This window comes from Loxodonta africana, chromosome 22 (genome assembly GCF_030014295.1).
Source record: "Loxodonta africana isolate mLoxAfr1 chromosome 22, mLoxAfr1.hap2, whole genome shotgun sequence".
Classification (NCBI taxonomy): domain Eukaryota; kingdom Metazoa; phylum Chordata; class Mammalia; order Proboscidea; family Elephantidae; genus Loxodonta; species Loxodonta africana.
The window spans coordinates 30,181,151-30,206,435 of record NC_087363.1 but is presented as its reverse complement, the minus strand read 5'-3'; the positions used below and the strand labels follow the sequence as shown (position 1 = coordinate 30,206,435).

The 25,285-nt window shown below is 44.4% G+C and overlaps 1 protein-coding gene across 8 annotated transcripts in view; it reads right to left on the bottom strand.

Moving 5' to 3' along the window:
• Positions 1-79: 79 nt before the first annotated feature.
• The window catches only part of SEC22C (SEC22 homolog C, vesicle trafficking protein), a 31,995-nt gene continuing 6,789 nt past the window's right edge, over positions 80-25,285 (bottom strand). For 2 of the 8 annotated variants that reach the window (XM_003409717.4, XM_064274742.1), the window contains exons 2-7: positions 21,884-22,092; positions 17,315-17,478; positions 14,647-14,826; positions 12,025-12,143; positions 10,677-10,742; positions 80-8,154 (exon numbers count right to left, since the gene is read on the bottom strand). In XM_003409717.4, the coding sequence (XP_003409765.1) occupies positions 7,954-8,154; positions 10,677-10,742; positions 12,025-12,143; positions 14,647-14,826; positions 17,315-17,478; positions 21,884-22,065 (912 nt within the window). In that variant the 5' untranslated portion in view covers positions 22,066-22,092 and the 3' untranslated portion in view covers positions 80-7,953. Of the gene's footprint in view, positions 8,155-9,399; positions 9,979-10,676; positions 10,743-12,024; positions 12,144-14,646; positions 14,827-17,314; positions 17,479-21,883; positions 22,093-22,488; positions 25,140-25,285 lie in introns of those variants that run through there. The other 6 variants (XR_010319031.1, XM_064274744.1, XR_010319029.1 and 3 more) reach the window with 6 other exon arrangements.

The window sequence follows — 25,285 nt, the reverse complement described above, 5'->3', positions numbered from 1 at the left end:
TTTTTCTAAAAGGGTCTTCACTCTAAATACAGTTTTAAGAATTTGTTTTCAATGTAAATAAAGTTAAATTGAATTTCAAAAAAAAAAAAAAAACCTTAAGGAGCACAGTTCTATTCTACTCGGACATAGGTGGGGATGCCATGAGTCGGACTCGCTCGACGGCAACCAATTTTATTATCCCTGCACCCCCTGGCCCCTAGTAGGAAACTGTTCTGGATTGAATTGTGTCCCCCAAAAGTGTCTGTCAACTTGGCTAGGCCATGATTCCCAGCATTGTGTGACTGTCCACCATTTTGTCATCAGGTGTGATTATCCTGAGTGTTTCAAAATCCTACCTCTGTGATGTTAATGAGGCAGGATTAGAGGCAGTTACGTTAATGAGGCAGGGCTCAGTCTACACGATTAGATTGTATTTTGAGTCAATCTCAAGATATAAGAGAGAGAAGTGATCAGAGAGACAGGGGGACCTCATTACCATCAAGCAAGAAGGGCCAGGAGTGCGCATCCTTTGGACCTTGGGTCCCTGTGCTGAGACACTCCTAGACCAGGGGGAAGATTGATGACAAGGACTTTTTCCCAGAGCCAACAGAGAGGGAGGCTTCCCCTGGAGCTGGCACCCTGAAATCAGACCTCTAGCCTCCTAAACCATGAGAGAATAAATTTCTGTTTGTAAAAGCCATCCATTTGTGGTATTTCTGTTATAGCAGCACTAGAGAACTAAGACAGAAACCATTCTTGCAAAATATTTTATTATTTTGTGTCCATATATTTTTCATCATATAAATGTTTCTCTCTCAGCTCTATGCTTTGAAGATCTATCTATGTTCTAAATCAGGGTCTCCTGCCTGCTGCATTGTGCTGCAGGGTGAGTGTGCTTACTGTATCTGTCCCCACTGGACACACAGGCTGCCTTCAGCTCTCCACCAACACAAAGAATGTTTCAGGGGATGTCTATCTTCATGCGTGTAAAGAATCTCCCTGGGACTCATGCCCAGGAGTGAATTTCTGCATCATTAAGGTGTGCACACACTTAATATGGGTAGGGAGCGTTGTGCTCCAGATTGGCGGTGCCTGTCTATACTCTCCCAGCAGTGAGCAAGGTCCTGTGTCCCCGCTTATCCTCCGACAGTGTCATCAGCTAAGTTTTGCCAAATGAATAGATAAGGTGACATCTTACTACTGTTTTAGTATGCCTTTCTCATGATTTTAAGTATCTTCATATGCTTACAAGCTTTTGGGGGTTTCTCTTCTGTAAATTGCCCGCTCATTTTTCTACGGGAATTGCTTTCTTGGTGATTTGCAGGAATTGCTTGTATATTAATCCCTTGGTTTCAGACATGGCAAATAACTTTCCCCATTCTTTTAACTTTACCCATGAAATCCTTATTTGCATATATTCAAATTAATCAATCATTATGCCTTAAGGGTTATGCTCGTGCTGTTTTTGTGTTTGTTTTGTTTAAAAAGCATTTTTCCACCCTTAGGTCACAAAGGTATTCTCCTTCATGTTCTTGGATAAACTTTATAGTGTTTGCCTCCCTCATTTGATCCAGTGACATCTGGGAGCCGTCTCAGAGCCATCTCAGCAGAGCCAGGCAGCGCCTCCCAGGCAGCTGCACTCTGATGGCGCCTTCCTCTCTGGCCCCTCCACCGGCACTGCGAGAAGACGCTTGGCTGTGGTCAGGTAGCACTTCTGCTACCTGGGCCCCTTCAGGGGGCTGCAGTTCCAGTTGCCTTTGAGTTGATTCCGTCTCATGGAGATCTCATGTGTTACAGAGTAGAACTGTGCCCCAGAGGGTGTTCAAGGCTATGACCTTTCAGAAGTAGATCGTCAGACCCTTTTTCCCAGGTGACTCTGGGTAAGTTCCCACTGCCGAACTTTCAGTTAATAGTTCAGCACTTAACCATCTGCATCACGTAGGGACCCCCTTCAGCGGGTAAGGCTCAGAAAAAGAGAAGGCAATTCATCAGCCTGAACTTCTCCCTCAGTTCTCCTGGCATAGAAAGGACAGCCTTCATGAGCCAAGGACCCCCTTCACTCTTTGTGGGTACTGCCCAGTGGTGGATAACTCCTTGTACCCAGCCCAGGCAACAGAGCTCTGGACTATACTGTCACTGGCTCCTGGCACAGGCCTCAGTTTCCCCACCTGAGCAATAAGGAGGCTGAACCAGATGCTCTCTGAAGGCTCTGTCAACTCCCAAATCCCAGAACCTAATAACTCGGATGTTTATTTTGGAAGCCTCTGCCTTCCTCCAAAAGATTTCTGACTCGGGACAGATGGCGTAGAGAAGCTTGGAGAGCGCGTTCCCCGATGTGTTCGAGGTGGTCAGGAGGCTGCTATGTTTGTTTCCTTTCTGGGAATTTGATCAGCTGCTGCAGGAACAGCCTCTGCAAAGGGGTGCAGTCCCCTGGGCTGGGAACCCGATGATGTGACTGGCAGCTGCGCCTCCTGGTGGCCATTCCATGACCAGGCTGGTCCTGGGAGATGAAAGTTTCATCACCCTCACAGTACAGACAGGAGTCCAGAACCTGGCACAGGGAAGATGCCTGCCCAGGGGCAAGCAGTGGGTCAGGAGCAGAACCTGGAAGAGAAGGCAGGCCTCCCTGCACCCAGGGAAGCAATGGGACTGCCATTTTGACTTTTCCAAGGTCTTTCCAGGACCCTTGATTGCATTCCAGAATCTGAGAGTTGTTTGCTAGAGAATATTTGAGCCCTTGCACTTAACTTGACTTCACTGGACAAGAGCACTTGAATTTCATTGTCTTGGCACCTCGACCTCCAGCATGCCAGGCCCACATCACATTGTCTAGGGAAAGGGGCCTGCAACTCAGAATTTTTCACACAAGCACAAACACACATGTTAATAAACACCTCAGGTTTATTCTTCCCCCCACTTCTGAAGCCACCTCATTCAACTTATATATACATAGTATATAAACAGCTACACGACATTCTTTACACACATTAACACAAGTTTAGGTTTTACTACTGTGTGAAAGTTTATTAAAACGTACCACCATCTCCTCAAAATAGATCTTTCTTATAACATGAAAAAATAAGTATGTGTAACTGGGACAGCAAGCACTCAAAATGAATACATGGAATGAGTGGACTGACACTGGCTAAATCAGCCTCAATCTTTTTTGCTCTTAGTAGAAAAGTCCTCTAAACAAAATAGAACTCTAAACAAAATCAACTCAGATGAATAACTTACTAAATATTTCTAAACCAACCCTCGAACCATATAAATATATGGGTTAAAGAAGGTCATATGGACCAAGCACAGGTTGAAGGAACAGGAAGGATTCGATCAGTTTGCCTGAAATACAAGGCATTTGTGGGCAACAGCTCTGCCACCGATACACACGGCAGATGTTTCCACATCTGCCCAGGACTAGATTTTACCGATGAGCCGTTCTCCACGGGCTCCCTGCCAATGAGGTTTCCCCAGCAACAGAAGTTTGACATCACTGCTCCCCAATGGGACAATCAGAGATCTCATTTTGGTCAGTGAAGAACCATGACGTTTGTCCTACCAGGAGAACGTGCCTCCTGGAGCCTGGCGCAGACCCTACGGGCAATTCTACTGTCACGTGGGGTCGCTATGAGTCAGAATCGACTCAATGGCATTCAACAACAAAACCCAAACCCATTGCCATCGACTTGATTTTGATTCATAGTGACCCTGTAAGACAGAGAACTGCCCCACAGGGTTTCCAAGGCTGTCATCTTTATGGAAGCAGACTGCCACATCTTTCGACTGCAGAATGGCTGGTGTGTTCGAACCACCGACCTTTCCTTAGCAGCCACCCAGGGCTCCTTTTCAAAAACAACAACATCATCATAAAATACTTGTTTTTAAAAGGCCAGAAGACACAGCCGTGCTGCCTGAAGCATGCTGAAGAACCTCACGTTTCTCCTCCTGCGAACAATGAATGGACACACCCTGCACTTCCCCTGCTTCTGATCTTCAGGGCAGCCTGCCAGGGGGCAGGTAGGTTTTATTACCATATTTTCCACGTGAGGACACTGAGGCCAGAGGGGCAGTGACCCTGACCACTGTCATGCAGGACTTCGTGAAGGAGCCAAGCCTATCTCCAGGTCTTCTGACCGCCTGACCCGTGACCCCTTCCTGCCTCATGGCTCAAGAGCACATCTCCTGTCTCTCCTTCTGCCATTATCAACACAGAGAGCACACAGGCAGAGCTTCCCTGCATCCATGCAGGGCTCTGTGTAGGAACATGTGGAATGTGAGGAATGTCAGGGGGCGTTTACTGGGCACAGCTGGTCGCCGCAAACACCCCCATCCCTGCGTGGCCTCACTTGCACTGCCCTGTGCAAACAGCAGGTTCTCTGAAGGCCACCTGTTCTGCACATTACAATGAGTGGCGACTCCTTCGAGGAACCGCAAACAGCAGCCCTGGCTAAAGGTTTGGCATGTAGCCCCAAGAGCCAAGGAGCAGCTCTGTCTTCTAGCAGCCAGAGAACGCCAGCTCTGCACCTACTTTCTGGGCCCCACAAGCTAGCCTTGCTGCTAGCTGTCATCTGTGATTCTGAGCAGTGCTGGCAACCAAAGTGCTGCTCCCCCCTAGACCCAACTGACAGGTACGCACTGGGGGCTCAGTGCAATCTGCTCCCCCTCTGGAGCTCCTGTACCCACCCTGTCAACTACAGGGTGGCTTTACAGTCTCCCCAGATTCCAGTTTCAGCCTCTGTCCCCAGGGCTGGAGTGTGTGGAAGAGGAGGAGAGGCAGAGAAGACCTGAGGAGCAGGGGCACCTAGGAAGGAACAGAGGGGCTCAGCGAGGTTGAGAAACGATGGTTAAATATTTTCAGTTCAGCACTCCTCCAGATAGCCTTTTCCCACCTCTTAAAGAACTTTAAGACGTTGGACTTTGGTTCACGATGCATGTGAGCAGAGTTCACAAGTAACAGAGGTACGAATCCCAGAAGTAAAACCAGGCACATACCTCCCTCTGCAGGCAGTGAGGCGCTAGCACGACAGGGAATACCACTCCCAATGTACCCCAGCAGGCTCTACCCAGGAATGGTCCTCGTCACAGTAAGCTAGCTTAGGGAAGAGAAGGCCAGGTTCTACATGGTCTCTTCATGAGGGGACCTGGGGAAGGGGAAACCCTTTGGGCTTTGGCCCCTGGTTGGGAAAGCCTGCCCAAGGGCACTGAGCCATAGCCCCGTTCCACTTTGATGGACAAAACATTCAGATGCTCAATGATCTTGCAGCATCTGATACCAGAAGGCACTTTTAAGCTTTTTTTCCCAACATTATTCCTTCTACTCCCAGGTCTAGCCCTGTGAGGTCAGTTGGGCAGGTAGTACTTAACCACTGGGAAAGCAGAGGTGCTAGAACAGCAAGAAGTCCATGGTGCAGCAAGGGTAAGTCCAGAGATTCGGAGCCAACTTTCCAACATCAAGGATCACAGAAGGAACTACAAACCTCCAAGCCTAGACCAAGTCAACCCTGAGCCTGGAATTTCCCGTGGAAGAAATCTCCAAAATGTATTCCCTATCTTCAGCTGCTTCTTCTAGTTAGCTGAGGCTTCTTCGTAGCTGGACTTCGGTTAAACGATGTGTTTGCAGTCATCGTTCTGTACTGTTTTTCTAGTGCATATTTTCCCTTTTACAAAAGTGAATCTCAAACCCCACTTAGATGTTAACTGATTAAGATCACATTCAGTCAAATGTGGGTAACACCTCCTCGTGGGCAGGAAGAATTCAGCAGGAGGCATCGGTCTTCAAGTCCTGTTCTTTACCGCTTGCTGAGTGTGGATCGTAGGCTCAGGCTCCAGAGCATCTGGGCCTACATGGGCACCCAGCAAAACCAATACCACAGGGGCTTGAAAACAACCCATTTTGGAGCTGTTCTGATAAAGCTTTTTAAAGTGCTTTGTTTTGTTTTTGTGTGTACGTGTGCTGCCAACTTAAAAAGCTTTTTCCTCCCTCCTTGGCTTCTCATTCTAACTTACTACCTCTTCAAAATTATTTCCCAGAAAGACTTCAAATTCAACCTGCTGCAGAAAATTATACAAATGCAAACTCAATGGAGAGACAGCTCTGATATTTACATCTGAGGATACTGCCAATATAATTTTCATATCCAGATACTTCATGCGTGATTAAAAATAGAAAATTCCATTTATAAGAAAATAAAATTACTATGGCAACAGTTCCCCAACACAGTTCCCAGGCACATACACTTGTTTTTCTTAAAGTAACACCACGGTAGCTCAAGAACAATACACCACCAGTAACGACCAAGTACAACTGAATTCCCTAAAGCTACAATCTTGCTTTCCACACCTACTCCATAATTCTGACAATGATTTTCAACTTTTAAAAACTATCAAAATAGAATGTGTTATTATCAAGACCACATAATTCAACCCAGAATATTCCACGCAACAATGGTTGAGCTATTCAGGTTCCAGACTTCCATCAAGAACAATCCAAAGGGGGAACTCTTTAAATGGCCTCCTGAGTACCAGGCAACCCAGCGTGAAATTTCTGGAGACCTAAGGGGTCTCAGGTTCATGTTTTGAAGGGTGATGATCAATTAATTTTTTAACAACAGAAGAAAGAAGAGTAACTTTCTGGAGCACAGGGTCAAAAATATTGTTATAACGCTAAAAAGAATAGTTAATACCAACTTACTGCTTGCTCATAAAAAGCCCTTGATCTAATTAAGATTATTAAGAAAGATTAGGGGTAGAGGAATAATTAATTTGGGAGGCTCTATGTGTTTTTTTATGTGTACAGGGGTACCACTGGTGGCACAGTGGTTAAGAGCTCAGGCTGCTAACCGAAAGGTTGGTGGTTCGAACCCACCAACCACTCCATGGGAAAAAGATTACAGCCACAAAGATTACAGCCTTGGAAACTCTGTGGGGCAGGTATACTCCGTCCTATTGGGTCACTATGAGTTGGAATAGACTTGACGACAACAGGTTTGGCTTGGTTTGGTTTCTGTGTACGAGTACTGCGCTCAAGTATTCATCATCATTAAAACAGCAGACACTTGGTTGCTATTTAAAAGGCTGGTATTAGCTGCCTGTCTGAGTCTATAGAATGTGCTAATGAATCCATGCCATTGATTAACTCCAGTTTGTGGCCAATTGCAAGGAATCCTGAAACTCTCATTTCTGCTCATGCTTATAAATTTATGACCCCTGTAGTACTGGTTACTCAATTAATTTTTAAAAATTTCAGACACGCCCCGCAAATAAATATCCAACGTTTCTGTACCCACTATCTTTAGTGCACATTCTCACCACCATAAAAGGCTGTATATAAATTAACTAAACTCAGCTTTCTTAACCATTTTCTCAGCTTAAGTTTGTTTTTACCTTAATGAAGATAAAGTTCCATGTATATCCAAAATATATTTAAATATTCCAATGATATCACATTAGACCTAAGTTATCAAAAAATATCAACAATATTTACCTAGCTTATATTTTTAAGTTTTTAAGTCACCCTGCGCCAACCCTCTTAAACAAACTAACAAGCCACATTTAGACTTAAAAGCTGCTGTGGATTTTAAAGTGATTCCCGGGGGACAATTGCCCATTACCAAAACTAGCGGAATTGAATCTAGTGGTTTATTGCATCATTCAATCTAAAAGACCAAAACCATCCCATTCTGATCTCCCAGTGATGCTCTTTCTGAAGGGCCCCAGGTCCTGCTGTCCTAAGTCAGGTGCTGAGCCAGGGACCCTGCAGGACACTCAGCACAAAACAAGGGCTGGCATAGAGGGGCCTCCTCATGCCTTCAACCGCACCTGTGAAAATGCCCAAATCCTCGACTTGTTAGTCCAGCCTGGTTGAGTGGTGCTTCAAGGATGGAAACGTGAGGTGAAGTTGAGAAGCAGGAAGGGAAACAGATTGATCCTCAAAAGAAAATCCAAGGATCCGTTCCTCCCACAGTGGCATCATCGTCACACTCCACAGTCAGACTGCTTCTCTTGCAGCTGCCTTGTCAGTATCTGATGCGAAGACAGAAAAGCCACTCCTATGTGGAAAAGGATTTGCCAAAGGTTCCTCAGCCCGTGCAGGTACATGTTGCCCAGGCAAATAAAGAGCAGCATCAGCACCACCTTCACAGTCCTGGCTGGACTGTAGAACAGGTACAAATAACACTGCAAGGGACCACAACAGATCTGATCAGAGGCAGTAAAGGGGCCACAAGGTCTCACCTCCCACACCGACCACCCACAGTGTCATTCTCTGCACACATTAGCTTGTCCAATAGTGTTGACTACGGTGATGCTTGGGCCCCCTGGGAGGTTGCTGTTAGTCATTGGACAAGAGACAACAGGGGGTTTGGAAGAGAGAAGCAAAGTGAAATGGTGTCATGGGATGAACTGGTGCAAGGCACTCTTGAAAGAAATTTAACAAATAAAGAGAAATGCCCAGGCTGAGGGCCATGGAGAAAGAAAAGATGGAGGTGAGGGGCAGACAGCCAGGCCAGGATCCCTAACAAGATCGACTGGCCTCCAAATGAAGTCTTCCCTCAGGGAGCAGCAGAGCTGGGGAAACTCTAGCCGTGACAGGCAAGATGGTGGTGAGGGAAAGCTGTGCTTTTACTATTTTGGTTTCTCCTGAGCCACAACTACACTGAGTATCACTGTTGCCTAGATACCCTCCTTAAAAAAAAAAAAACCTTAGCACCTCTTTAAAAGCATCTCTGAGTCAGGGAAAGGTCTCACAGCAGGGAGAGCAACTTGTATTTTACATTGGGGTATCACATAGAAAAAGGACCTTGATGGTGCAATGCTTAAGTGCTTGGCTGCTAACCAAAAGGTTGGTGGTTCAAACCCACCCAGCAGCTTCGTGGGAGAAAGTCCTAGATATCTGCTCCTGTAAAGATTACTGCCTAGAAAAAACCCTATGGGGCAGTTCCACTCTGTTGCATGGGGTCACTATGAGTCAAAGTCAACTCGATGGCACCTAACAAAAACAACACATAGTAAAGGGGTCATTTTTGTTCTGCAAAAGGGGTGGAAACAGCTTTTTGGTCCAATGTAAAAAAATAACTACATACATACATTCTCAAAGCACAAGCAATCTGACAAAGGCTCAAGCTATGGTGGGAGGGAGAGTCTTCCATGGAAGGAGCTATCCAAGTAGGAATAGAGTTGAAGGAATGAAGGCGGGACGGTAAGATTCCTGCAGCCCTGAAATGCCTAAAATGTAGGCTCTAGGAAACTTCCACCGGCAAAGCCCAAGCTTTTGGAGCTTTGTTTTCTGAAAAGTGAATGCATTTTCAATCTTCGGGTAAAAATTTCTCTTTTTACACAATCATGTAATTCTTAAAAAATAAACCATTCTAGGACATACGGTTGATCCTAATTATTCATGGATTTCATCATTTCCAAATTTACCTACTCACTAAAATTTGTTTGTAACTCCAAAGTCAACACTCGTGTCACCGTCGGGGTCCTTTGCGCACACGCGCAGGGTGGCGATAAATCTCAGTCGCCCAACACACACATTCCCAACTGAGGATGAACGAGGAGACGCTCTGCCTTCTTGTTGCAGCTCTCATAAACAAGTGTCCTTTTTGCAGTCATTTGGTGCCACATTTTTCACATTTCTGTGATTTTTGTTGGTAATTTCACTGTTCAAAATGGGCTCCAAGCATAGTCCTTAAGTGCTGTCTATTGTTCCTAAGCACAAGAAGGCTGAGATGTGCCTTATGGAGAAAATACGTGGGTTATGTGAACTTTGTTCAGGCATGAGTTATAGAGCTGCAGGCTGTGAGTTCAGTGTTAACGAATCAACAATATATAATAAATAAAAAAACCAACCAAACCTGTTGCAATTGAGTCAATTCCAACTCATGGCAACCCCACATGTTACAGACTAGAACTTGCTCAGTGGGGTCTTCTTCGCTGTAATCTTTAGGGAAATCCATCAGGCCTTTCTTCCTCAGTGCTGCTGGGTGGGTTCGAACTGCCAACCTTTAGGTTAATAGACAAGTGCAAACTGTTTGCACCATCTGGGGACCTCATATAATAAATAAGGAATGTTTAAACAGAAACACAAATAAAACAAGATTATCTATTGATCAGGTGATGAAAATGTTGTGACTAGAGGCTCACAGGACCCTAACCCTGTATTTCTCCTAGGGGCAATGCTTCAGCATTTGCTAGTTCAGTGTCTGCTGCAACTTTACAGAACAGAACCACCCCAAATAACAAGAATCAACTGTGTATGCAAGAGAATGGGAGTGCCCTGAGAACAGGAATTAAAAAAACAAAACTTAAGCACGCAGAGAAAGTATTAACATCCTAGTCCACGTGGAGGATGAGGAAAGAGAATTAGAGTCGGGTTTTAATTACAATTAATTCTGCCTACAGGGAATTCAAAAGATCCTTTCTACCCTGCCCCCTAAGTATTCAGCTTATTTGAAAATGACTAAATAACAATCAAAGCCCTCTACTTAGTGTTCTAATTTTTGCTTTGTTTCCTTTTCTCAGCTCAGAGACCCCTCCTTTGTAAAATGAGTTGCCTGGGCAGCGTGGGCCTAAGGTCCTTCCACTAAGGGCTTGATATAGTCCACGACTTGAACCAAAACTGGGGTGGAACAAAAACAGATCCAGAAACTTGCTGATGCTTCCAACAGAAGAACTCACCAGAGGATCAATGTTTCACCCACCTGGAAAATGCAGGCTACAAAAGGAATAAGAAAAGCGACAATGTTTCCAATTTCCTCCTGGGCAACCTAAAACAGGCATGAGGAACACAGGAAAGGGATATTTAGATGAATGGAAACGCTATGACAGGAAGTACTTTACTCCTCATTAGGTATGGCTGACTGTGCAAAAGCCCTTTTATGTGCCAGATTAACCAGCTGGCAAGCAGCTATTTTCAATGGCCTGGACACACCATGCCCTTTCCTGTCTCCATGCATCTGTGCTAAGCTCTCAATCCCACCACCTCTCAAAATCCTACTCATCTTTCAATAGCAAGCTTTCCTTAACCCCACCCCAACCTCGACGCACTACCCCCTCCTCAGTACCACTGCCATGCTCTGCTTTGTGCCACGAAATCCTCTAGGAAGCAGGGTATGTCTTAGTCATCTTGCTGGCCAAGTACCTGTTCTACTGGATACAATGGACACTTGGCAGGTAACTGGTTAAGGAGCTAATGGGTGGTTCAAAACAATAAGAATGGAAACCGCACCATACATTGGCCAGATAAGATGTGCTAACAGGCAGTTATCATGCTTATAACACAGGCCAGCGGCCATTCTCCACATAGGTCAGTCTACGTTAGCTCCCTGAGGTTCAACATCAGCCATGCTTCGGACCTTCAGCACACATGTGAATGAGCATTATGCTTCTATCTTTAAAGGTACAAATCTATCTGTTTATGCTTATAATGGTTCTATGCTTTTTCAAAGTGTTTGAGATACTTCAAATTTTTAATAAACTGTTTTTTAAAAAGAGTTGAAATGCAAAAGTTGCTTTGAGATGAGCAGGCCAGGGAATACACTTCTCAGTGATATAATTCTTTGACAAAAACATAGTGAAGACCTATATATCCACATTATATACGACATACTGTAGATATACTGTATATGTTTATCTACATATATATCTACATTACATAAGCCAGATAATGAGACAACCTTCTCCCAGGGAAAGAAAAGAGCCTGAATCTTTAAGTCTGAGAATCCACCTTTGCCCTGGGTGAGCAATCCAGGCCCTGGAGGGAGTCCTGGGGTCCCAAGGGCCCTGGGGCGGTCTGACATCCTTGTAGCACATTGTCTGTTTCTCACCAATACACCAGCAGGCCCCTCTGCCTACTTAGGACAATGGACACAAAAGAGCTACCTCCATATTTGTTCAACTTACTACAAGGATTAAAATTAAAAATAAAAACTTTATTTGAATTTTTAAAATTTTCAAACCTTGGTGCAGAATAATCTTATGAATAAAATGTATCTCAATCAGGTTCTTCTATCACATGTCCAGCCATTTAAACGGTAAAGATGAGGCTACCTGCAAAGAATGTTCTGCAAGGTGAATTCCACGAATGAGGTTCAGGGCAGCACACATGATGTTGAGAATTAGGGAGAGGACGCCCAGGGCTGTCACTGGTTCCATTCGGAAATTGGGAGCTTCATGATTAAAAAAGAAAAAAAAAAAGTATCTAGTGAAAATAATTTCTATACGAAAGGAAAAATAAATAAAAACATTAATAACTAGACCTCCACTAATGCTAGGTTCATTATGTTAAACACAGAATTACAAACACATTAATTGCAAAAGGAGTAGAAGAGGCGGACACAAGGCAAGAAATGAAGGACAGAATGGAACTGGCAACTCTAGGTTGAGTTTCTTCCAGAAACAGCCCCCTCCACTCTGGGCAAGCACAGGTTTTTTAAGTGCTTTATTTCCATTTAAAGCAGTGGTTCTCAATCAGGGGCAATTTGGCGCCCCAGGGAACACCTGGCAATATAAGGAGGCATTTTTGGTTGTCACAGTAGGAGAGGGTATCACTGGCATCTAGCGGGTAGAGGCCAGGGTTGCAGCTACAACCCTACGGTGCACAGGACAGCCCCCACGACAAAGAATCATCCAGCCCAAATGTCAACACGGCTGAGGTTGAGAAACTCTGATTCAAAGCAATTTCTCAGGCTACCAGAAAGGACCGTGGCTTTGTGTGCAAATTAGCTGTCAAATTCTGAAAGCATTTCTGTCTACACCTCAACCCTCGGCTTGTAAAACGCTCCACACCTTTTCTGACAAGGACAACATTCAGTGTCATCTGTGCTTCCGCAGCAAGTCATGGCAAATGCAACTCCTTAAATTCTAAAATAATTTGGAAGAGGAAAACATTGATTATTTAAGCTACCAGCTGTGTCTAGAACTCTAATTACAACAATTGATCATTGTCTCTTTAAAGATAATCGGTGAAACGGATTCTGGGTCATGCAATTAAATGGTGTCCCGCCCCACTGTCCTGCTACGCTCTTTGTAAATCACCCTTTCTTGTCCTTATGTTCTTCAAGCACATACACACAAATACCAGCCACAATCCAATTTACGCCAATGGTTAGTGTGTTAGAGTTTCCACTGGCAATCCAAAGTTCCCGTTAGAACAGAACATGCTACCTGTAAAGATTCGAGCCTTGGGACAATAGGGTGAATTAAACCACAGTAAGACTTCCTAGAAAGATGGGCAAGTTGACTGGATTTTTTTTTCCTCTTCTCTAGTATTTGAAAAACAGAACATATATTACAAAATTAACCCTATCTTCATATATGGCAAGGGAAAAGCTTCGTACTCATTTACTCAATCTTCCTTCTACAAAAGTTAACCTTACTCCCAATATAAATTAGAACAGCTTATCGATTGGCATGAGAGCCAACACAGGAATTTACTGGTTGAAACAGATTAAATAAAAGTAGAAAGTTAAGGCAAAAACATTAACATTTTTAACACATCACTTTTAAAAACTCAAACAATGAGCTTAGTATAAACAGTTAAAACAGAGTAATTAGACTATATTACAGTGTAGGGGCCTTGGTGGTGCAGTGGTTAAATACTCAACTACTAACCAAAAGGTCAGCAGTTCGAACCCACCAGCCACTCCACAGGAGAAAGATGTGGCAGTCTGCTTCAGTGAAGATACAGCCTTGGAAACCCTATGGGCCATTCTACTCTGTCCTATACAGTCACTACGAATCAGAGCAGTATAGCCAGGATTTGGCTTTTACACCATTTCAGAATTCTGAGACTATAAATATCCACTATTATTGGTTTAATTGTGTAAACAGGGAATGCAAAAAAATTATGCTTCAGTATGTGCTAAGCAACTGAGTGGTTAATGGTGTTAATGCCAGACTAAGTCACAGAAAGCCACAGCCCTGTGATCACGTCCATCAGGACTTCCTTCTTCAGATAAGGACTCAAACCCACAGGGACAGAGGGATGTCCCCAGACAGTGAGAGCCCTAGAAGCCCTGACTTTCACCCCACAGCTTCCCTCCAACAAGGAAGGCAGGGGCTTCTCAGTGCAGATCTGGGCTGAGAAACCACAGTGGTTCACTCAGCGATGCGATAAGGACTCACTGTCAGAGAAAAAATGTATACAGAATGCTAATCTGGACAGTTCAATGAGGGACTTCCAGCAAAAGAGAACGGATCTCCTTTACAGGGTTTACATTTGTGAAGCTCCATCCTAGTTAAGAAAACAGCCTGTCAGTCGCTCTTCAACTCCTGAATTTCATTCTAAGAGCAGCCTCCCCCCAGACAAACCCACTGTCATAATAACTCATTGCAGTTGAACTGATTCCAACTCATAGTGATGCTACAGGACAGAATACAACTGCCTCATAGAGTTTCCAAGGAGCAGCTGGCGGATTTGAACTGCCAACCTCTTGGTTAGCAGCCAAGCTCTTAATCACTGCACCACCAGGGCTCCACTGTCATAATGGTCAAGGGTTTTATTACCACAACCCGGTAAATGAATCAGTTCATATTTCCCCCCATGTATTTTAATACACCATCCCCACGATCCCCCAAAACAACAGCCATCCTAGTGAAAACTCAATGCCCATTTGAAATGCATACCACAAGCTCATCTTCACTTACATCAGAGAGAAGGAGGTGACTTACCAGGCTCCAGATGCACCTGTGTGTGACCGTTCATCATCCCATTTGCCACATCTGTGTCCTCCAGCGTGAGGGCCACAGGCGGCTGGAACTCAAGTTCCTCCTGAATTTTTTCCAAGTTGCTCTCCATCTGTGAGGATTTTACATAGTTAAAGTGCCACTTCACTTTCTGTATGACGCTGTCTGTAAAAAAAGAGCAAGCCAATTGAGTATTTTCATTAGGATAGGTGTTATACGTCAACATGCATGCAATGAAGCTCTCCTTTCTAAGAAAGCTACTGTCAGCTAGATTCTGTGGAGTGTCAAGTTATGCCCAAAAGTCACATGATTAGTACATATCAACCCTACCCTGATCAGTCTCTCCAAGCAGAAAAATTAGAATGTGATTTTGTGTCTACACAAAAGGCAACAAAACATAACAGAAACCTCAGTGAAGAGGAATTAGGCCTACAATGGACTATTACTCAGCTGGAAAGATAAATGAAGCCCTAACGCATGCCACAACATGGATGAACCTTGAAAACATTATGTTGCGTGAAGTCAGTCACAAAAGGACATATACTGTATGATCTTACTGTATATGAAATGATCAACTATATGGAAACCAAAGATTATTAGTGGTTACCCGAGGGAAGGGGAGTTTTTACTTAGAATGTATTGAGTTCATTATTAATGGTGGTAGAATAATTTGGAAAAGGATAGTGACAATGGTTGGGTAACATGAAGGCTATAATCAATGTCACAGAATTATAGAAATTACCAAATTGGTGAATGTTTTGTTGTGTGTCACCACAATAAAGGAAAAAAAGGGAGGGGGAGTAAGAATGATAGGGCCTTAAATCTTAGCTCAACCACTTCTGACAGTACTATCCTAGGCAATTCACAGAATCGTCTCTAAGTTTTGAAAATCAGTCATTATCTCAAAAAAAGGTTTGTGAGAAAAAATCACAAACATATGTTGAGCAAACGGAGGCTACATATTTGAAGAGTATTGGTTTTCTTTCTTTTTTTTTTAATTTTAGCATTAATCCATTGTCCAGTCTTCACAAGTGTTTGAAGTTTCATACCTACTGGCTGGCAAAGCAAAATCATGTATAATTCTAATATCGATGTACTTAAACTCTCCTCCCGCTTCATGAGGAAGCCTGATGCTGGGGAAGTCTTCTGTGCAGAGGCCTATCTAAGACCTGGCAGGTAGGGTGCTTGCCCTGGGCACTTTTTTTTTTTTAGGGAGGGTGCCAACATGGGACGCAGTGCTGAGCAGTTTCTATTGGCCATTACAGGTTTCCATCACCAGCTGTGAGAGACCACTCACCAATTTAAAACTAATTGCCACAGGTGCTATTTTCCGTAGCTATGCTGCTGCCTGTCAGAGCAAACACACCACTTTGGAAGGAAGGCATTCGCAGAGATGAGGGGAGAGAAGAGCACAAGCCCAGCCAGCTCCAAACCAACAGAGAGCCAAGAGGTGTCACAGCTATGATCTCTTTGGGGGAGCACAGCCCCTTCACAGGAAGATGTGGGCTGAGAGCAGTGGTTTGATTAAGGCCTCACAAGGAGCCTGGGCAGAACACCCAGTCTGTATCACAGGTTTTCCAGGCCGGGGCCTGTGTACCTGGGAGTTCCCTAGCACCTTCAGATGACACCCGAAGAGGGTGCTGACCCCATTCCTGATGAGCCAGCCTGTAGGTCCCATAAGGAAACATGAAGGCTATGGCAGTAGTTGCCAGAAAGCATATGTGGCAACACTTCCTTGCGGGCCCTGCACCTGACCATCTGTACCACATGCTGCCGCCCCTCGTTCCAGACATCACAGAGGCAGTGGCTGCTTACACAAAGACCACAGAATGCCCCCCAACTCTCACCTCTACCCCCATCATCCCAGGAGCTCAAAGTGGCTTAAATCCCACCTGAGATACACAGCAGGCTACAGCTAACAAGCTGTATTCCACAGCCCCGGGGCCTCTACAGGTCTCTCAGGAGCCTCCTGGAGAAGAAGGCGCCTTCCCTTGAGCTATGCTTCTCAAACCTCTGAGGAAAGTCCAGGTTTTTCTCACTTCCAAACTGTTGGAAACTGATCCTTGCATAAAATACAATTAGAAATACCACAACAATGTCAAATTACTATAGGAATTTCTAAACACTTGGTATTTTCGCTTCAGTACTCATTATGGAAGGACCAGTTCACATACTCCTTTGGGTAGTTCTGCTCTAGCTTTATTTTAAAGCACCAGATAGTAAATATTTTAGGCTTGGGGGACATAATGGTCTCTGTCACAACTATGTACTCAGCTCTGTCACTGTAGGGCAAAAGTAGCCACAGACAATATATGCGTGTGGCTATGTTCCACTTTACTTACAAAAACAGGCGGCTGGCCTGTGGGCCACCGTTTGCTGGCCCCTGCTCCAGAAGGCTGTGGTGAACAGTCTCTACAGCTTTCACTCTCCCTCTGCCCTGCCCTCATGCTCTGGAGGGATGAACAGCCAGAGTATTAAACCTTGACACTTTCCAGGCCACTCATCACTGTGAAATCTCACAGTCCAAGGCTGTTCTTCAGTGACAGGTTACTGCACTTCCAATGCTTTTCCCTGATGGCCAAAGCCAAACTCCACTCTGAGTCCTACATATACAATGCTGGAGGAGAGAACGATAAATGTGAGAGTTACGAACCAAATTCGAGAAAGGCGTATGGCCTGGAGGCTAAGCCAATGCAGGTGGTGTCATAGGAAGCTGTGAATTCCCACCACAGGGTCTCCAGGAAGCAGAAGGCCATGGCTGCTGAACACCGGCGGGAGCAGATAGCCATGCAGGCCACATCCCCTGAAGAAGAAAAACTGAAACAGAAGGGTGACACCTACATTACTGGGAACCAAAACCATAAAGCCAGGTGCCATGCAGTAGATTCCCACACCTGGCGACCCCATGTGCCGCAGAGTAGAACTGCTCCATAAGGTTTTCAAGCTTGTGACCTTTTGGAAGCAGATCATCAAGCCTGTCTGCCGGGGCACCTCTGGGTGGGTATGAACCACCAACCTTTCGGGCAGCAGTCGAGTGCTTAACTGTTTGTGCCACCGAGGGGCTCCTACTGGGAGCTGGACCCAATGTATTGCCATCCCACACCCAGACACAACCTTGTAGCAGTTTGCTGCATATATACTATATCTTCAGCTAGACCTATTCCTGAGACTGTGCCTTTCTTACACTGTTTCTAAAATGTCTAGCTGTATCAGCCATTGACAGTGTGTGACTATGCTTATTTATTCATGCACGAGGGATGCACATTCCATCACTGAGAACCATCCTCAGACTTCTTCGCACCTTTTGAGAAAAATGTTTTTCTTCTTTAATCTACATCAGTAGATATTTTAATGTTAAATCATTCTGACATCCTGAAATCAACTCTTTTTGGTTGTGAATTTATACATATTCATACACATATGACTGCTAGATTTAGTTGCTAACGTTTTATTGAGAACTTTTGTGTCTACACTAAGTAATATCAGCCTAGAACTTCCCTTCCTTGTATTGTCTTCATCTGGTTGTGGTATTATTCTGGTCTGATAAAATGAATATAGGGATTTTCTTCTTTTTCGGCTTCTTTCAGACTGTTACGTGATTGTTATGGATTGAATTATACCCTCCAAAATTGTGTGTCAACTTGCCTAGGCCCCGATTCCCAGTATTGTGTGGTTGTCCTCCATTTTGTGATCAGATGTAATCATCCTGTGTGTTGTAACCCTAATCTCTACCTGTGGTTAATGAGGCAAGATTAGGTTATGTTAACAAGGATTAGGGTAGGATGCAATACCCTTACTCATATCACAGCCCTGATCCAATTGTAAGGGGAGTTTCCCAGGCGTATAGCCTGCATTGCCTTTTATCTTCAAGAGATATGAGGAGAGAGAAGGAAGCAGAGAGAGGGGGACCTCATACCACCAAGAAAGAAGCTCCAAGACTGGAGTGCATCCTTTGGATCCTGGGTCCCTGAGCTGAGAAGGTCCCAGACCAGGGGAAGATTGATAACAAGGACCCTCCCCTAGAGCCAATAGAGAGAAAGCCTGCCCCTGGAACTGGCACCCTGAATTTGGACTTCTAGCCTCTTAAACTATGAGAGAATAAATTTCTGTTTGTTAAAGCCATCCACTTGTGGTATTTCGTTATAGGGATACTAGATAACTATGACAGCTATCATTTCAAGTTTTGGAGGCCCTAGGTCTTCTATCTGCAGTGTCTACTGACTCCCACTCATGGAATATTTCCTTTGTGCTTTCACATTTTCTCCTGAGAGTTCATCACTGTGAGAGTCTTTATTTCTCTAAGAGTCCCTCAAGGCCTGAGTTGTGGCACATTTCTTCCACAGTGGTTCAGTATTTGCTTTGGCCAACTACCCCCAGGAGTGTCATCAGACTGGGACCAATACTGATGCTGAACCTCGGCTTGGGGATTCCTGGACCTCAGGGTGTATAAACTCACAGTCTAACCCTATTATGAGGCACAGGATCAGGGTCTCAATTATTCAGATGAGATCTTATTTTTCCTTCCCATCCAAAGCCATGGAGATGAATACCCTGTGTCAGTGAGTAGACTACTCCTCATCTAGCATCATTTCACTAGGGTTGTAGCTGACAAGAATCCTCCCCTTTATACATGGGTCTGAGTTCCGATACTCTATCCTACATAGGCCCAAAGGCCTCTCTTCTCGTGGGTTCTAAAACTCAAGCCCCAAGTTAGCTAAGATGATAACCCCAGTGCCACGGCATTACACATTTTCCTATCTTGATATTCTACTCCCCTTTCATTTCTGGCACCTGGGGGTTTCTTTCTTGCAAGCTCAGCTATACATTTACAATATTTTTTTTTAAACCAAGATTTAAAGTTTATTTGATTAACAGCTTAACTGATAACTGTATCTATCCATGCACAGGTATTGAGAACAAATCATTTCTGATACATTAGTATTTTTCTCTTTAGACGTTCAGATTTGATTCTAACTAATTTGGGATTAATTTAATACATTAAATTTAAATTTAATACATTAAGTTTTCTTTCATGCTGGTCTTTTAAAGTCAAACAACACAGAACATATTTGAAAAGCAGAGAGCTGGGAGTTGTGACATAAGCCAGGGCAGAAATATAAAAAAGCATAGCTAGAGTAATATACCTAGACACACCACTGGGAGAAAGCCAAAGGCGAGGGCTAAAGCATGGCGTTCATGAAGCCCTCTTCAGGTACTGATACCAGGTGTGGTCCCCGAGCCTTGCCAGGGGACTTTCAGTTCCCCATGAGCAAATTTCTTGAGGTGTTTGCAGAAGTAAACTGTTTTGTTGTTGGCACTGCTTTTTTCAGCAGGGCTTAGGGGCTTTCCAAACCCTGACCTAGAGCCCATGGCTACCTAAGGGGTGGGCTTGGGGCTGGGCTGAGCCCCGCACCCCTCAAAACCCCCAGGTGTTACATTTACAATAAATTTTTATATATATTTACCCACATTTCTGGGTGTTTCTGGCAGGAAGATTTTTAGGTTATATCAATCTACCACCTTTTTGTAACTAGAAAGTCTGTATTTAAAAACTTTTTCAATTAAAAAAAAGAGGATGACCCCCCTTCTTATAAAAAGAATCCTCCAGAAGGATCTACGCCTCTCTAGGCTAGTGACGTTCCTATACGAAAGAGAAGCCCTTAACTATAAAATAAGCTACAGAACTGCTCACCTGTAAAAAAGGAAAGCCTCAGCTATCCACTGTGAAAATAATGGTGAGTATTTCATTCAAAATACAAGTGAGGAGAAAATCTCTTCTGTGAAAAACAGCCCTTGACAGAGGTTTCCTATCTGAGGTGCAGCACAAAGACCCCACAGGACGTTCATCACAGCATAATGAGGAAAGGATCGCCAAGAAAAACGGCTTCAGACCCCCAGAGCTGTGTGACAGCTGCCTGTACCTGCTGCCAGGTCGCCAGCAGGCCACAGCCCTGCTCATCAGACAATGCTGCAGGGCCTGACTGATGTCTGGCCTAGACTTCTCCTTTTGGTTTTATGATTCTGAGACTTAGTTTCCTTAAAAGGACCCCAACTTATCAAGTCAACTAAATAGTTACTGCACAAGAAGAGCAAAAGAGAGACTTGGTAAAAAGTGCCTAAACACTGGAAAACAAAGATATAAAATCTGTAACAAGCCATTTTGATATTTTAAAGCCTGCCTTGTCCCCAGTCCTGCCATAAAATGACCTGCTTCTTACTCTGAGTTATCTTAGAACAGGAAACGATATAACACAGATCTTGGGGCCTGTTTCCAAAAATCCAAACCACTGCTGTCGAGTCGCTCTACCGCTTCTAACAGTATAACCATAGGTAAGTCACTCAACCTCAGTTCCCTCCCCTATAAAACAGGTGTAATATTATTTAATACTATTACCTACCTCATAAGCTACATAATGCACTTAGAGTAGTGCCCGACACACAGAAAGCACTCAACAGTATTAGCTAATATTATGATCATTATTGTAAACACTTGATTCCTATTTCTACGAGAGTACTTTTCCTACTGTATTACATTCAGTTATGTATTTCCCTTGTTATTTCACTAGGCGTTCTTTGAGAAGAGAAACCCTGCCTCATTCATTTTGTACTCCACAGTTCCTGTCACATAGTAAGTGCTGAAAAAACTAAATAGCAAAAACTTCTGGGGTCCAGCGACCCGTGCATTTCAGGTCACCCAGGGAGATGGGGCGCTGAGCAGTTTGGTGGCTATATCCTCACTTACAGAGAGATGGAGGAGGGTGGATGCTCATGGCAAGGAGAGCAGAAGGCAAACACGGAACTGACAGAGAACGTCCTCCTGACTAAGAGCTGTAAGAAAGGTCTTTTTTTCCTATTTTCTTTGCTTTCTCATTCTCATCCTTTTCTCTTCCCTATATTACAATCCAATTATCTCTTCTCTCCTCATGTTTTTCTCCTCCCCCGCATCTAAGTGGGGAAAACAAGCAAACTAAAGGCATGAAAATTGCTTCAACTTGGGCGTCCTAATGCTCACGGGTAGGAGCCAAAGCAGCAACGCACGAGGCTCCAGGAAACCCGCTTCTCCCTTGATTCTGTTGTTGTCAACACCCACAACCTCAGACCACTGTCTGATGCCAGATCTACTTTTACCACACCATGTGATAAGCATAAAGTTACCTCAACCTGTGGTTAAAAGTAAGGCAAATATTGCTCATGTTCAGAGAAAGTGAATATGCTTGCTTACTGTATGTTGAGGCCACGTCCTTCTGCAGAACCTCGACCTGGGTACTGGGCCAGTCGCAAGGCTAATGTCTTGAGCTGTCTCCTGCATTCCACAAAGTCCTGGGTGTGGTAAAAGTCAGTGGAGGCCGAGAGGGGCAGTCCATCCCTCACCCGTACCACACATGCAAAAAGGATTATGGACATGGTCCGCAAGAGAAGTCATGAGGACACCTGAGGGAAAGAAAGACACCTTATTACTGAGGGCCAGGTGATAGTGCCATAGGCACCCCCCAAAAAGTCCACTCTGTGTTGTCCAACCACCACACCCACTGTAATTGCAAATGCTGCTTTTATTATTTCCCGGTCCTCTACTGCTGTGTCACTCCCATTTTCTTCCCCTCATTATCCTTCCTAATGGTCTCTTCTCCATTCCTCTCTAATGAACCTCTTCCTGTCTGGAATTCAGCCAACTAAGATGAAGGAGAAAGTAAGAGAGAAGCAAGGGAAGCAGGACCAGGAGGGCTCAGGAGCAAGAGCAGTAATGAAGTAGAAGGGACACTAGTAGCAACATGGCCCTAAAGTGACAGGAAGCACCTTACACTGAAGCAAGGGCTTGAGTCCAGCTACCTGTTTGGTGGCCATGTCCTCACTTGCAGGGAGATGGAGGAGGGATTCTGATCGTCTAACTGAATGCTGGTGGCAACGGGAGCAGAAGGCAAAGACAGAACTGATAGAGGACGTCCTCCTGAATTTCTGCAACTGTTGGATACAGATCCAGTCTTCAAAATGATGACTGAGTTCCTACAGATGGCTAAAGGGAGCTGTTCAGCAAATTGTATTACACAAATATACTAAGTATTTGCCCATGTTATGTGAGCACCATTAAAAAACAAAAGGAAGCAAACTGGCTCCATGATGCCTTGGCAAATTAGAACATGGTGCCTCTCTGGATTGCCACAGCCCCACACAAGCTCAGCTGGTACAGCACTGGCTGGGTTTCAGCCCCATCTGTTAATTTCACAGGGCGCTTGCGCAGGGCATAACGTGCACATCTGTACACAGCAGCCCTGTGACCAGGGATTAGTGAAGTGGCCATTTTCAGCTCTAATGGGTCTTTCCATACATCCACACTTTTGTTTCACAGATCCTATCTACTAGGCCCTCTACTTGATAGGATGTTAAAAGGCTGACCATCAGTGTATACTTCCAAAGAACTCTATGGATGTAACCTTATTTATCATCTCAACTCTTTGGAGCAGTAGGAAAGGGCAGCCCCCGGGACACACACTACTTTCTTTGTCTCTGTGCCTCTGCGTATTCTTCACCTGTCTGCAGTGCCATTCCCCTCACCTCCCCGTATCCATATCCTAGCTCTATCCACAAGGACTGCCTCAAACCCATCCTCTCCATGAAACCTTCCCAGACTTGGCCAGCTGGAAATACTTTCTCCTTCTCTTAATAACTTCCCAGAGAATCTGCCTCTTTGTTCTCTATTTACTGATTTAGTATTTCTATTAAATCAAAAATCAAACCCGTTGCTGTGGCGTCAATTCCAACTCATAGCGACCCTATAAGACAGAATAGAACTGCCCTACAGGGTTTCCAAGGAGCGGCTGGTGGATTCAAAATGCCAACCTTTTGGTTAGCTGCTGAGCTCTTAACCACTGTGCCACCAGGGCTCTAGTATTTCCACTACCTAAGTGTAAGTCCTGAGGATAAAGAGCATATCTGGACTAAATGAATGAATGATTGTTCCCATTAGACAGACACATGCAGAAACTGCCATATTATAAGAACACAGAGAAGGTAAAAAGAAAAGTTAATCTACCAGCCAACAGACCCCACACAGTCCATTTGTCCCATTCCCCCCCCCCCACCTTTCTTTGGGGAGTAAAATTGAGAAAAGCCCTAAAAAATACAGAAACATTCTGATTGCTTCTAACCGTGCACACGCATCTTCTGGTTTCCACCACTCCTAGCTACGATAAAAATGTTTCCTAAAAGTTTTTATTCCCGTTTCCAAAAGCCATTATACTTTATGAGCCACCCAAAGCATATGTTATATATTTTTAAATTCCAAACTAACAAAGTGGCTTGAAAAATATTCAGGTCATTTTTTAGAAAATCACATTCCAATTTCCCTTAAATTTTACATCTTCCCTGCAAAGTGGGAACCTGCTGAGATGCTCATGTTCCAGGGTAGGCCACTCCTCCTGGCTTCTTTGAGACTCAGCTCAATTATCACCTTAGGTGAGTCAACCTGACGGTTTCAAAGACCTTATCCCTCCATCATGTGTTCTGATGGCACCATGTCCCTCTCTTTCACAGGCCTTACATGGCTATACTATTACATTTGATAATTATTCATTTGTGTCTGTCTCCCTCAGTGGCCTGAAACTCCATGAGGCCCGGGACCATGCTTATCACTATATGCTCTAACACTCAGCACGATGCCTGGCATGTAGTGGTACTCAGACTCTCAGTGAATGAAAGAATAAACTGTTTTAGAAAAGCAGACACAATGGTGTCTGCAGGTGGAGTCAACAAAATTCCCCCTGTTGCTGTCGAATCTATTCCAACTCATAGCGACACTATAGGACAGAGCAGAACTGCCCCATAGGGTTTCCTGGACTGTGATCTTTACGAGAGCAAATCTCCAGGTCTTTTCTCCCATAGAACAACTAGTATGTTTGAACCAGACCAACACAATTGGCCCGACTTTTGTATTCCCAACCACACTCTTGCCATCCCATCAACACTGCCCCCAAGGATGCCTTCCTCACTGAGCTTATTTCCCTCTTGTAGGCCCACTCCCTTATACTCATGTACACGCAAGTGCACATCCATACACAAAAACTGCTAAGTTCCCGGCACCACTGGCAGGGCTGGGCCCACTGCCAGAGGCACTGTGGGTTCTACACCAGCCACCCAGTCAACAGTAAGACTTCTAGCACCAGAAAGGGACTTGGGTGCTGGAAATATGGGGGTCAATAGCACTACCTTACATATTTTTGTTACTTTCTAAGATATATAATTTAAAAACAATTTTTTGAAGAGTTACAGGGGACAAAGCCCTGACAGACAGGTGGAGACTACAAGATCAATTTGAGACCAAGGCTTGGAGTCTAAACGGTAAGTCTACAAAAGCCTTAAACCAAGACATACAGACACTAAGGCCAAAAGAAAAAGACAGTGAAACAACGAGATACTCCGAGAATCAGAGACTGGACGGAAACACCTCAAGGCAAAATAAGATATCTGGGGGAGGCGGAGGGCCAGAGTAAATAGTATGCTCTGTTAAGAAAAAAAAAAAAAAAAAGACCAAACTCACCGCCGTCAAGTTGATTCCGACTCATAGCGACCCTACGGGACAGAGTAGAACTGCCCCATAGAGTTTCTAAGGAGCCCCTGGTGGATTCGAACT